Here is a 13891-nt window from a genome sequence, read left to right on the forward strand (position 1 = left end):
CAGCTATTCCTCAAAAAACATGTTTGAATATCATGCCATTCAAATTGAAATTTTAAGAAATTATAGTTTTTGTATTTCTACCCCAAGCTTCCATAAGTGGATCAAAAATGACCCACATGCATTTTCTATGGAATTACGTTTTTTTTTCAAAATGTAAAAAAAATGTCTAAAATAAAAAATAGTGAAACATTTAATATAAAATATGTGTAGTGTGAACCAAAGATGTAATACTAAATAGTATACAAGTGATTTTTCTGAACCAAAATGACAAAAATGGCATACAAATATAATTATTCTAATACGGGTCCTTTTTGACCCACTTATGGAGAGAGAGAAAAGTGTAGGGTCCAGTCACTCGTGCATCTAAGGGTTAAGAAAATACTAAAAGGGATGGAGATCTGAGAGAAAGACCAGAAAGGCAAAGAGTATCATACAGTACAAAAGACAATCACAATTAATATTTATAAAGAAAGAAACAGAAGGGAGGAAATCATGATAGCTAGACTCAGACTGGATCACAGAGCATTGCATAGTACTCTGTATGTCATGGGGAAAAGTAACAGTGACAAGTGTGGGAACTGTGGAGTTAAAGAAAATGTCTTATTACATTGTGAAATCTATAAAACTGAAAGAGAAAAACTAAAGGATAAAGTTATAGAGACAGAGAGGGAGTGCAATGTGGTTGGTATTCTGGGAACAGAAGGAGTAAGAGCTACCAGAAAGGCACTGTTTACCTTTCTGAGTGAAACTGGGGTAGGTAAAATAATCTAACATTAGGATAGAATAGATCATGGATTTTTGTTTTGTTTTATTTATTTTATTTTTGTTTAGTTTATGGATATAGACGTCCATGAGTTGAGTGATGGAATGACATGATGATACACACTCATGTACAGTAGGTGGCGGTATGCAACTAAAAGCTGTTTGCGACCCGCCATTAAAATAGAAAAGAGAAGAAGAAGAAGAAGAAGAAACGGAGTTACAACCCTATTTTAAACAGTGTATGATTGAAAGTATGTCTAAAGTAGACATGTTGAGAGAGGTGGTGAGCGAGCGTCTCACTGCGGCGGCTTTAGAGATATTCGGGCTGTTTGAGAGAACCGTGGCTGAATATGAAGAACAACTCTGTCGTTCTAAAGAGGAGAACGAGCGGCATCGGAAACTTCTGGACGCTGTTCTGAAGCCGGAAGTCCGTTTACACAGAGCAGGTCAGAAACTAAACTTCGTAAACTACTGTTTGTTCTATTCCTGTGCCATTACCCTGCTGAAAAAAACAGATTAGACCATCTAAGTTGACCAGCTAGTAGATGGGTTGGCTGGTTTAGAGAGGTTTTGGACACTTTAGCTAGCCAGGATGGCTGGTGCCAGCTAAACCAGCTACCAGCTAAACCAGCGATCCTGGCCACCTAAAGTGTCCAAAACTTCACGACGCTGAAGTTGGCTTCCGATTCAGAGCATCCGATTCGGCAGTTAAGGGGAAAGTTAAGGGACATTTAATTTACAGCGCTGAGCGAACAATCCTCCGTGTTTGAACCTCTTAAATCGCTGCATAGCCGATTTATTTGGACTGGATTATCCCAGAGAGTCTAAAGATTATTTATAACACCGTTTCAGATTTGTGAAACCTTTATTCTATTTGTGAAAATACAAACAAGGGAGATTTCAGTGCTTTTTTCGCATCCTGACCACATTAGACCAGGTCCTGATCTAAAACCACTTGACCTAGACTCATCAAATCTGGACTGGATTATCCCAGAGAGTCTAAAGATTCTTTATAACACAGTTTCAGATTTGTGAAACCTTTATTCTATTTGTGAAAATACAAAAAAGGGGGATTTCAGTGCTTTTTTTTACATGTAGACCACATTAGACCAGGTCCTGATCTAAAACCACTATACCTAGACTCATCAAATCTGGACTGGATTATCCCAGGGGGTCTAAAGATTCTTTATAACACAGTTTCAGATTTGTGAAACCTTTATTCTATTTGTGAAAATACAAACAAGGGAGATTTTGCAGCTTTTTTCGCATCCTGACCACATTAGACCAGGTCCTGATCTAAAACCACTAGACCTAGACTCATCAAATCTGGACTGGATTATCCCAGAGGGTCTAAAGATTCTTTATAACACAGTTTTAGATTTGTGAAACCTTAATTCTATTTGTGAAAATACTAACAAGGGAGATTTTGCAGCTTTTTTTAAATCTAGACCACATTAGACCAGGTCCTGATCTAAAACCACTATACCTAGACTCATCAAATCTGGACTGGATTATCCCAGAGGGTCTAAAGATTCTGTATAACACAGTTTCAGATTTGTGAAACCTTTATTCTATTTGTGAAAATACAAACAAGGGAGATTTCAGTGCTTTTTTTTACATGTTGACCACATTAGACCAGGTCCTGATCTGAAACCACTATACCTAGACTCATCAAATTTGGACTGGATTATCCCAGGGGGTCTAAAGATTCTTTATAACACAGTTTTAGATTTGTGAAACCTTAATTCTATTTGTGAAAATACAAAAAGGGAGATTTTGATGCTTTCTTTTAATCTAGACCACATTAGACCAGGTCCTGATCTAAAACCACTACCCCTAGACTCATCAAATGTGGAATGGATTATCCCAGAGGGTCTAAAGATTCTTTATAACACAGTTTTAGACTTGTGAAACCTTTATTCTATTTCAGGGTGTCCGCGGGGTCTTAAAAAGTATTAAAAGTTGATAAATCAACTTTTAATACTAAACGACTACGGTAACAGGTCCCAAGGTGGGTAGACCGGCATACGCAACGCGCTGGGGCTCCAACGGCTCCGTGTGTAAGCCCTAGTATATGATCGTTTTCTGATAACGATTAAATAGCCCGCCTCCCTCTCCCCGCGTCTCCTGCTGCTGCTGGGTTGTCAGAAGAGGGGGAGGAAAAGAGAGGCAGGCACCGTTTATTAAATATTATTATATTATTATACAGAGAACAGAGTCGTTATCAATTTGTTTTAAAGCTCAATAAATAACAAAGAAGACCTCTGACCGGCACTTTTCTAATTTTGTACGGAAGATTTAAACTTTAAAGGACATGTTGACCGGTGGAACATTTCTTTTACGGAAACTCTGCCGCACGGTCCCCTCGTTCCATGGAAGAGGCGGTGAGGTGGATGTTTTTGATCTGCTGTGGACTACCGGAGAGATATACAGCAGGAGAACACGCCGTCCACCGCGGAGAATAAACAGAAGGGCAACCATGGCAACCATGCTCCGGGGTCTTCTTCGCTGCTTTTGGTGTATTTCGGGCAGCAGCAGCGCCACTTACAAGCCTGGCATATGTACTACATCGTTTCCAGCATTTCCAGCGGTCTAGTGTGAACGGACACGTTAATGAATCGAATGCGTGTGAACGGAAGCCTTTTTTGCGCTTGCGTATGCGTTTTACCGTATGCGTCTACGTGGAGCCGGGGTCTAAGCCAAACTATATCCGGTAGCACAGTGATCTGCTATTTTAAAGTAAAGTCAACACATATCGACCCTAAATATAGTCTATATTAAGAACGAGAAAAGTCATAACATATATATCCTTTTTTTGTAAACATATGACAAATGTGTGAGGGTGATGACGTCAGAGCATCGTCCTATGTGCCAGGGCTTAGCCCCGGACAGCCCCAGCCCAATTTAACCCCTGGGTATTTGAGAGGGAGCTCCTATATGGCATTACCCCGCTGAAGCTCACCAAAGTTTAACATCGCATAGTTCAAAGTTTTTTCAATTGTTTTGTTTATTGGTCAAATACTGGTTTCTAATGGTTTCTGAGGAGTTTTACTGGAATGAAAGAGCACAGAGTCTACAGAAGCAAAAAAGCAGCATACTGCATTAAACCTGACCTTCACAGAGAGGTTGAAGTTCATGTGGAAAGGAGGCTTCAGTAGTCTATCTGCACTCTGTTTAGTTTTGCTATCTTACAATCAATATAGTAAATGTGAGGTAAAGTGTGTTGTCAATGTAACCGGTTAGAACTCAAAGTTGCGATGAGGTCTTAAAATGTATGGAAAGGGTCTTAAAAAAGGTCTCAAAAGGTATTAAATTTGACTTCAGGATTCCTGCATACCCTGTATTTGTGAAAATACAAACAAGGGAGATTTTGCAGCTTTTTTAAAAATCTAGACCACATTAGACCAGGTCCTGATCTAAAACCACTAGATCTACACTCATCAAATCTGGACTGGATTATCCCAGAGAGTCTAAACATTCTTTATAACATAGTTTCAGATTTGTGAAACCTTTATTCTATAAAACCTTATACCTTATACCTTATTATACCTTAAAACCTTATCTTAATTCCAAGGGCAGCGGTCAGTGCAGCTGACAGTAATACACTTCTGTGCTGCTCACATGCTGAAGTTGATCATTATGAAGTTGTCCATGGTTCAGTGCAGAAAGGAGACAAAACTATTTTTTTTGTACTGTTTTGCCCTCCTTCAAAATGCTACTGTATTTGGCCAGGTATTGTCAATTTCAAGGTGTATGGTACATGTTTTTTCATCAAAGACTGAAACTAATGGGTGCAAGAAACATCTCTCAGCACTGCAGGAGCCCATACCACAGAAGTCAGAAAATATCAATTTCAAAAATGAAGATTAAGACCACACACCTTCTGATTTTGAAGACCTGCACAGATCGCTCACAAAATCATCCCCTTTCTTTGCTCCTATCAAAGAGGTGGTCACACAAGCACAGGAGGAAGCAGGGAAGGAGGATGACGCAAACGGAGCATGCCAGCCAAATCCTCATTATTGTGAGACACTTGTGGAAATAATTCTCCATTACACTGGTACTGTGCCTCTTTGGACAGGTCTGATGCTTAAAGATCTTGGCAAAACCTGTGACAGTAATGCTGTTGTAGAGAACTGGTTCCGCACAACAACAAAAAGTGATCCTTTCATCAAAATTGCGCAGAAGAGCAGGAGACTTTCTCCAGCTACAGCAAGAGTTTGTGGTTGGAAGACTCAAGGGCGTTGCAATAATGAAAAAACAGGTGCATCCTTCAAAAACATACGCTGAAGACAAAAGACAATCTGAGGGACCAGAGACATTTCCTCTGTCACAAGAGGAGACATGGAAGAAGCGAAGTAAAACGCAGAAAAGAAAGTCGAAGTACTTCAGCCACCCTACTCCAACTGCTCAGAGAAAAAAGTATAAACTGTCTGAAACAGATGCAAGGGAAAAGCAAAAGGGATGCTGTCCACATTGGGGAGGAGAGGGAACAATTGGACAGCAAACTGTGTCAATGACAACACTTGCACAGTGGACAACCTCCTGTACACCCTGCATCTCGCAATAAAAAGGAGACATTACATTACATTTAGCTGACACTTTTATCCAAAGCGACTTACAATAAATACATTCGACCCGGAAGATACAACCTTGAAGAAAACAGAATCATATAAGTACATCAGGTTTCATAGAGCTAAAACATTTCAAGTACTACTCAACTGGCTTTAGATAAGCCAGTCCTTTATTAGTATATAAGTGCTTTGTTAGTAATTCTATCGCTCGAAGTGGAGTCTAAAGAGATGAGTTTTCAGTCTGCGCCGGAAGATGTGTAAGCTATCTGCTGTCCTGATTTCAATGGGGAGCTCATTCCACCATTTTGGAGCAGGGATAGCAAATCCACGTGTTTTTGCTGATGGGAACTTGGGTCCCCCTCGCAGTGCGGGTGCAGCGAGCTCTTTGGCTGATGCAGAGCGGCGTGCACATGCTGGGGTGTACGGTTTAACCATGTCCTGGATGTAGGAAGGGCCAGATCCATTCGCAGCATGGTACGCAAGTACCATTGTCTTGAAGTGGATTCTAGCAGTTACTGGAAGCCAGTGAAGGGAGCGGAGGAGCGGCGTGGTGTGGGAGAATTTAGGAAGGTGGAAGACCAGACGAGCAGCTGCATTCTGGATGAGCTGCAGAGGTCGGATGGCACATGCAGGCAGACCAGCCAGGAGGGAGTTGCAGTAGTCTAGGCGTGAGATGACGAGAGCCTGGACCAGAACCTGCGTCGCTTTCTGGGTCAGCTGGGGACGTATCTTCCTGATCTTGTAAAGAGTGTATCTGCAGCAGCGGGTTGTGGCAGAGATGTTTGCAGTGAAGGACAGTTTGTTATCTAGGGTCACACCCAGATTCCTTGCAGTCTGAGTCGGGGGAAACAACAGAGGTGGCGATGTTGATTGTTAGGTCAAGAGTGGGACGATCTTTTCCCGGAAGGAAAAGCAGTTCAGTCTTGTCAAGGTTGAGCTTGAGGTGGTGAGCAGACATCCACTGAGAGATGTCTGCTAGACAAGCAGAGATGCGTGCGACAACCTGGGTCTCTGAGCGGGGAAAGGACAGAATTAGTTGGGTGTTGTCAGCGTAGCAGTGGTATGAAAAACCATGCGGGCTAATGACTGATCCGAGCGAGTTTGTGTACAAGGAGAAGAGGAGGGGACCAAGAACAGAGCCCTGAGGGACCCCTGTAGTTAATTGACAAGGGTCGGACTCGGACCCTATCCAAGTAACCCTGTAGGTGCGGTCTTTGAGGTATGAGGTGAGGAGGGAAAGTGCACAGCCTGAAACTCCAAGTTCTTGGAGAGTGCGAAGGAGGATCTGATGATTCACCGTATTGAATGCAGCAGACAGGTCCAGAAGGATGATGACAGAGGAGAGGGAGGCTGCTTTAGCCATGTGCAGTTCCTCAGTGACTGCAAGGAGGGCAGTTACTGTTGAGTGACCTGCCTTGAAACCACACTGGTGCGGATCCAGAAGGTTGTTCTGATGGAGATAACAGGAGAGTTGTTTAAAGACAGCGCGTTCAAGTGTTTTAGACAGGAACGGGAGGAGAGAGACAGGCCTGTAGTTTCTAACATCGGACGGGTTGAGAGTGGGTTTCTTTAGAAGAGGGTTTACTAGGGATGTCCCGATCACCTTTTTTTGCTCCCGATCCGATTCCGATCATTTGATTTTGACAATTTGCCGAAACCGATTTTTCCCGATCCGATCTTTATGCAATGCATTAAGAGAAAAAAAAGCATTCAAGTTGTCCCTTAAGGTTATTTTTTCTTATTTAAATTGGATATTCTATCCAACATGGATATAGCTCCTTTCTTTCACAGCAGCATTGGATCAGTTCAGTTGTGCAGCATTGGATCAAAACAAAATAAAGCTTTCAGTACTCGTTAGCTTACTGCTACAATTGGACACCGCGCCCTGCCCACTCTGTTGACAGATTTGAGAGAAATAAGCAACCAGGTCTATGAAAACAAGCCCCAAAGAAGCAACACATACATGATGTTCTGTAATTTGAAACCAAAACTAAGGCCTCAGGATGACTTTAAGACTTGAACATGGTCATTTTTGTTTTGTAGCATTGAATACAAAATGTAAAAAAAAGTATATAAAAAAAATCCTGATCCCCGATTTTTTTCCTCCCGATTCCGATCTTTTGAAAATCACGTGATCAGCCCCGATCACGTGATCGGATCGGGACATCTCTAGGGTTTACTCTTGCCTCCTTGAGACTGTTTGGAAAGTGACCAGAAGTTAGAGAAGTGTTGATGAAATGGGTGAGAAACGGTAGAATATCAGGAGAGATAGTCTGAAGGAGGTTTGAGGGGATTGGGTCCAGATGACAGGTAGTAGGACGGGCAGAGGTAATGAGGGTAAGAACCTCACTTGGAGAGAGAGAGAGGAGAAGGAGGTCAGTGTGTGGGTGAAGGGAGGGTCTGGTGAGTGAAGGTGAGTCAGAAAAAGAAAAGCGAATATCATCAACCTTTTTTTCAAAGTGGTTAACAAAGTCGCTTGACAGAAGGGAGGAGCGGGAAGGGTTTTTTGGGGGGTTTTAAGAGGGTGGAGAAGATAGAAAATAGTTTTTGGGGGATTGGAATAGGAAGATTGGATCTTATCTTGAAAGAAAGTGCTTTTTGCCTGAGAGATCGAAGCAGAGAAAGAGGAGAGGAGAGCCTGATAGGTTAGGAGGTCGTCATGGTGTTTGGATTTCCACCATTTCCGCTCTGCTGCCCGAAGGATGGTTCTTTTAGCAAGCAGTGCGTCATTTAGCCAGGGAGCAGGAGGGGACTAATGAGCCTGCCGAGATGTGAGAGGACAGAGAGAGTCCAGAGAGGATGAGAGAGTAGAGAGGAGAGTTTCTGCAGCAGAGTTTGGAGGAAAGAGTTGGAACGAGTCAGAGGAAGGGAGGGCTGAGAGCAAAGATGAGGCAAAGGTAGAGGGGGAGAGGGAACAGAGGTTATGGCGGACAGGTGTAGGATGAGAAGAGATTAGTTTGTTATGTTTGGAAAGGGGTAGAGAGAATGAAATGAAGAAGTGATCGGATGTGTGGAGCGGGTTTACAAAGAGGTTAGAAGTAGTGCAGTTCCTTGAGAATATGAGATCAAGGACATTGCCAGCGTTATGAGTTGGTGGGGATGGAGACAGTGAAAAAGCAAAGGTGGTTAACAAAGATGTTAGTTTGTCTATCTTCCCTGTCTGGAGGTTGAAGGTATCGTGGTTTTAGATCAGGACCTGGTCTAATGTGGTCTGAATTTAAAAAAAGCTGCAAAACCTCCCTTGTTTGTATTTTCACAAATAGAGTAAAGGTTTCACAAATCTGAAACTGTGTTATAAAGAATCTTTAGACTCTCTGGGATAATCCAGTCCAGATTTGATGAGTCTAGTTCTAGTGGGTTCAGATCAAGACCTGGTCTAATGTGGTCTACATGTAAAAAAAGCACTGAAATCTCCCTTTTTTTGTATTTTCACAAATAGAATAAAGGTTTCACAAATCTAAAATGGTGTTATAAAGAATCTTTAGACCCTCTGGGATAATCCAGTCCAGATTTGGTGAGTCTAGGTCTAGTGGTTTTAGATAAGGACCTGGTCTAATGTGGTCTAGATTTAAAAAAAAAAGCATCAAAATCTCCCTTTTTGTATTTTCACAAATAGAATAAAGGTTTCACAAATCTGAAACTGTGTTATAAAGAATTTTTAGACTCTCTGGGATAATCCAGTCCAGATTTGATGAGTCTAGGTCTACTGGTTTTAGACCAGGACCTGGTCTAATGTGGTCAGGATGCGAAAAAAGCACTGAAATCTCCCTTGTTTGTATTTTCACAAATAGAATAAAGGTTTCACAAATCTGAAACGGTGTTATAAAGAATCTTTAGACCCTCTGGGACAATCCAGTCCAGATTTGGTGAGTCTAGGTATAGTGGTTTTAGATCAGGACCTGGTCTAATGTGTTCTAGATAAAAAAAAGCATCAAAATCTCCCTTTTTTGTATTTTCACAAATAGAATAAAGGTTTCACAAATCTGAAACTGTGTTATAAAGAATCTTTAGACCCTCTGGGATAATCCAGTCCAGATTTGATGAGTCTAGGTATAGTGGTTTTAGATCAGGACCTGGTGTAATGTGGTCTAGATTTGAAAAAAGCTGCAAAATCTCCCTTGTTTGTATTTTCACAAATATAATAAAGGTTTCACAAATCTGAAACGGTTTTATAAAGAATCTTTAGACTCTCCGGGATAATCCAGTCCAGATTTGATGAGTCTAGGTCTAGTGGTTTTAGATCAGGACCTGGTCTAATGTGGTCAGGATGCGAAAAAAGCATTGAAATCTCCCTTGTTTGTATTTTCACAAATATAATAAAGGTTTCACAAATCTGAAACGGTGTTATAAAGAATCTTTAGACCCTCTGGGATAATCCAATCCAGATTTGGTGAGTCTAGGTCTAGTGGTCTTAGATCAGGACCTGGTCTAATGTGGTCTAGATTTAAAAAAAAGCATCAAAATCTCCCTTTTTGTATTCTCACAAATAGAATAAAGGTTTCACAAATCTGAAACTGTGTTATAAAGAATCTTTGGACTCTCTGGGATAATCCAGTCCAGATTTGATGAGTCTAGGTCTAGTGGTTTCAGATCAAGACCTGGGGCCGTATTCACAAAGCATTTTATCTTACCACTAGAAGTGCTCCTAACTCGCGCTAAAACATTTTACGTAGGAGTATTTTCTTAAAAGTTATTCACAAAGCCGCTGAGACCTACTCATACTAAGGATAAATCACTAAGAGTGAACTAAGAGTGACGCACCGTTGCTATGGATTACGTCGATTCTCGTGCATGAGTTTTGAAGCGGTCAGTACGGTGATTGGTTGTTCAGAGCAGACGGTCTCGGTGAAACTCATCCGCAACATCCCACAAACGAGCCCACTAAATCACAGAAAAATAGGGAAATAGCCTAGGCTAGAAATGTATTCCTATCAAATAGTTATGGACAGTGCAGTTAGCAGAATACACGCATGATGACAAGTTTGGGCAGACCACGATAATGACGTTGTATATGCACGTTAAAGAGTGAGAGCAAACAATAAAAATACGTAAATTGCATTAAATCAAGGAGGCAATTAAAAGCACCTGCAAACTATTATCCAATGAGCATATTTCCAGCACTTAAACACTTTCAATAACAGCCCATACCGCCGTTCAAGTCCCCCTATCATGATGAATGAAAACAATCTGCGTGTTGATGGAATGTACTTTCTTTCTATTGACAAACACGTCCTCATCTTTTGATGGCGCAATTATTTTTATGTGCGTCCCGTCAATAGCACCGACCACACCGGGCATACCTGCAATTGCCATGAAGTTGGCTTTGATCCTGTGTAGTTGTTGATTGTCCAAAGGAAACCGGATAAACTGTTGGATGATATGTGGTCTAGAGAGCGCGTTGATGGTTTGGTTTATGGCATGGCTGACTGATGGTTGCGATATTCCTAAATCGTCGGCATTGCAAAGTTGCATTTTCCCTGTTGCTAAATATCGTAGTGTTGCCAAACATTTTATTTCCGGACTAATCGGGTTATTCCTGTTAGTCGGGGATGTTATTGCATCCCGCACTAATTCCACAACAAGTTTGATACCCTCACGATTTAGCCTATATCTCTTGATCAATTCACAGTCTTCCATTGTCTCCAAAACTTTTTGTCTCGCAGCCAATTTCAGATTCTTTGTGAATAGGTCTTACTGAGTTAGGAGTCCTCTCGAGGACTTTTAAGCTCTCCTAAACTTAGGTGCTACTTTTAGGCCTAAAACACTGTGAATTGCTCTTAGTGAATAAAATAAGGAGTCCTAAATTTAAGACTGACACGCCCATTATGTTTAGGAGTTTCTCCTAAATTCGCCAGTTAGGAGCTACTTTTAGCCCTAAGATCCTTTGTGAATACGGCCCCTGGTCTAATGTGGTCTACATGTAAAAAAAGCACTGAAATCTCCCTTTTTTGTATTTTCACAAATAGAATAAAGGTTTCACAAATCTAAAACGGTGTTATAAAGAATCTTTAGACCCTCTGGGATAATCCAGTCCAGATTTGATGAGTCTAGATATAGTGGTTTTAGATCAGGACCTGGTGTAATGTGGTCTAGATTTAAAAAAAAAAGCTGCAAAATCTCCCTTGTTTGTATTTTCACAAATAGAATAAAGGTTTCACAAATCTGAAACGGTTTTATAAAGAATCTTTAGACTCTCTGGGATAATCCAGTCCAGATTTGATGAGTCTAGGTCTAGTGGTTTTAGATCAGGACCTGGTCTAATGTGGTCAGGATGCAAAAGAAGCACTGAAATCTCCCTTGTTTGTATTTTCACAAATAGAATAAAGGTTTCACAAATCTGAAACGGTGTTATAAAGAATCTTTAGACCCTCTGGGATAATCAAGTCCAGATTTGGTGAGTCTAGGTCTAGTGGTTTTAGATCAGGACCTGGTCTAATGTGGTCTAGATTTTAAAAAAGCATCAAAATCTCCCTTTTCGTATTCTCACAAATAGGATAAAGGTTTCACAAATCTGAAACTGTGTTATAAAGAATCTTTGGACTCTCTGGGATAATCCAGTCCAGATTTAATGAGTTTAGGTCTAGTGGTTTTAGATCAGGACCTGGTCTAATGTGGTCTAGATGCGAAAAAAGCACTGAAATCTCCCTTGTTTGTATTTTCACAAATATAATAAAGGTTTTACAAATCTGAAACTGTGTTATAAATAATCTTTAGACCCTCTGGGATAATCCAGTCCAGATTTGATGAGTCTAGGTATAGTGGTTTTAGATCAGGACCTGGTCTAATGTGGTCTACATGTGAAAAAAGCACAAAAATCTCCCTTTTTCGTATTTTCACAAATAGAATAAAGGTTTCACAAATCTCAAACTGGGTTATAAATAATCTTTAGACTCTCTGGGATAATCCAGTCCAAATAAATCGGCTATGCAGCGATTTAAGAGGTTCAAACACGGAGGATTGTTCGCTCAGCGCTGTAAATTAAATGTCCCTTAACTTTCCCCTTAACTGCCGAATCGGATGCTCTGAATCGGAAGCCAACTTCAGCGTTGTCAAAACTTCTCTAAACCAACCATCCTGGCCAGCTAAACAAACAGCATAGACCAGGTCACCAGCATCCATCTATCACCAGTTTATGTTTAATAATAGCATTAAATATACCATGCTGGAAGCTTACCAGGATTCCAGGTGACCAGAATTGTTTATGATTATTTAAACCAGAGAACATACATATATTATAAAGATTAATTGTGTCATGTATTCTGGTACAAAATAAAGACATTGTATAGTGTTCATAACATTATTTTTGATTTAATAAATAGCAATACCAAATTAATAATAATACTTTTTTTTTTTTATGAGATCCATTTGTGGCGGACGATATTTATTTGTGGCGGCCCGCCACAATTAAATCAATGCATGGGAAACACTGATTCAGAGCTTCCGATTCGGCAGTTAAGGGGAAAGTTAAGGGACATTTAATTTACAGCGCTGAGCATACAATCCTCCGTGTTTGTACCTCTTAAATCGCTGCATAGCCGATTTATTTGGACTGGACTATCCCAGAGAAGTTCAACATTCTTTATAACACAGTTTTTGAATTTTGAAACCTTTATTCTATTTGTGAAAATACAAAAAAGGAAGATTTTGCTGATTTTTTCGCATCTAGACCACATAAGACCAGGCCGTGCGCCGAATATTCGGCCACCAAAAATTATCGGCCGAAAATGGTTAAAAAGGCCCTTTCGGCTTTCGGCCGCGGGCATGGTCGCGCGCCGTGCTTGTCGCCGCGTTTTGATTACGCCATCACAACAACACGTTAGGTTACCAAACTTATAGGTGCATTTGTTGTTGTTGAAGGCCTGGCTGTTACAGTCTTTATTTACACTATTTTGTTGTGGGCCTACTGGCCTAGATGTTTATGCAGTTTTAAAGCACCTTGGCTTTGTTCTGAATGCACTTTGTTGTAGTTATCGTACAGAGAAAAGAAAATGCACTTGACTTGGAATTAATGTACTTTATGCCTTCAAAAGTGCTGAATAAATGTTCTATGAACCCATAATAGTGATTATTATTTAAGTTAAGTTTTGCCATAATTATGTCTTTTTACATAATCAGGTAGCTGAACAACATTGGTAAAAAATGTATACATTATATATATATATATATATATATATATATATATATTTCTATTAATCGTTTTCGGGCATTCGGTTTTCGGCCAACTGTTTCCTATTTTCGGTATCGGTTTCGGCCAAGAATTTCCCATTCGGTGCACCCCTAATAACCACTATACCTAGACTTATCAAATCTGGATTGGGTTATCCCAGAGAGGCTAAACATTCTTTATAACACAGTTTTAGATTTGTGAAACCTTAATTCTATTTGTGAACATTTAAAAAAGGGAGATTTCAGTGCTTTTTTCGCATCTAGACCACATAAGACCAGGTCCTGATGTATTAACTAGGTTGCTAGTGGCTAAAGCTATTGAATGTTGTGTCGGAAGCATCCTGAGGCCACAGTGGCTTGAGAACATGTATATAGTCTATCTTACAAAA

The 13891-nt window shown here is 40.5% G+C and overlaps 1 protein-coding gene across 1 annotated transcript in view; it reads left to right on the forward strand.

Annotated features, from left to right (window-relative positions):
* Positions 1 to 966: 966 nt before the first annotated feature.
* The window catches only part of LOC307041946 (uncharacterized protein), a 44885-nt gene continuing 31960 nt past the window's right edge, over positions 967 to 13891 (forward strand). The window contains exon 1 of the mRNA XM_079685561.1: positions 967 to 1208. Coding sequence (XP_079541687.1) covers positions 1004 to 1208 — 205 coding nt within the window. The 5' untranslated portion in view covers positions 967 to 1003. The remainder of the gene's footprint in view (positions 1209 to 13891) is intronic.

This window comes from Notothenia rossii (genome assembly GCF_949606895.1).
Source record: "Notothenia rossii genome assembly, chromosome: 5".
NCBI lineage: Eukaryota > Metazoa > Chordata > Actinopteri > Perciformes > Nototheniidae > Notothenia > Notothenia rossii.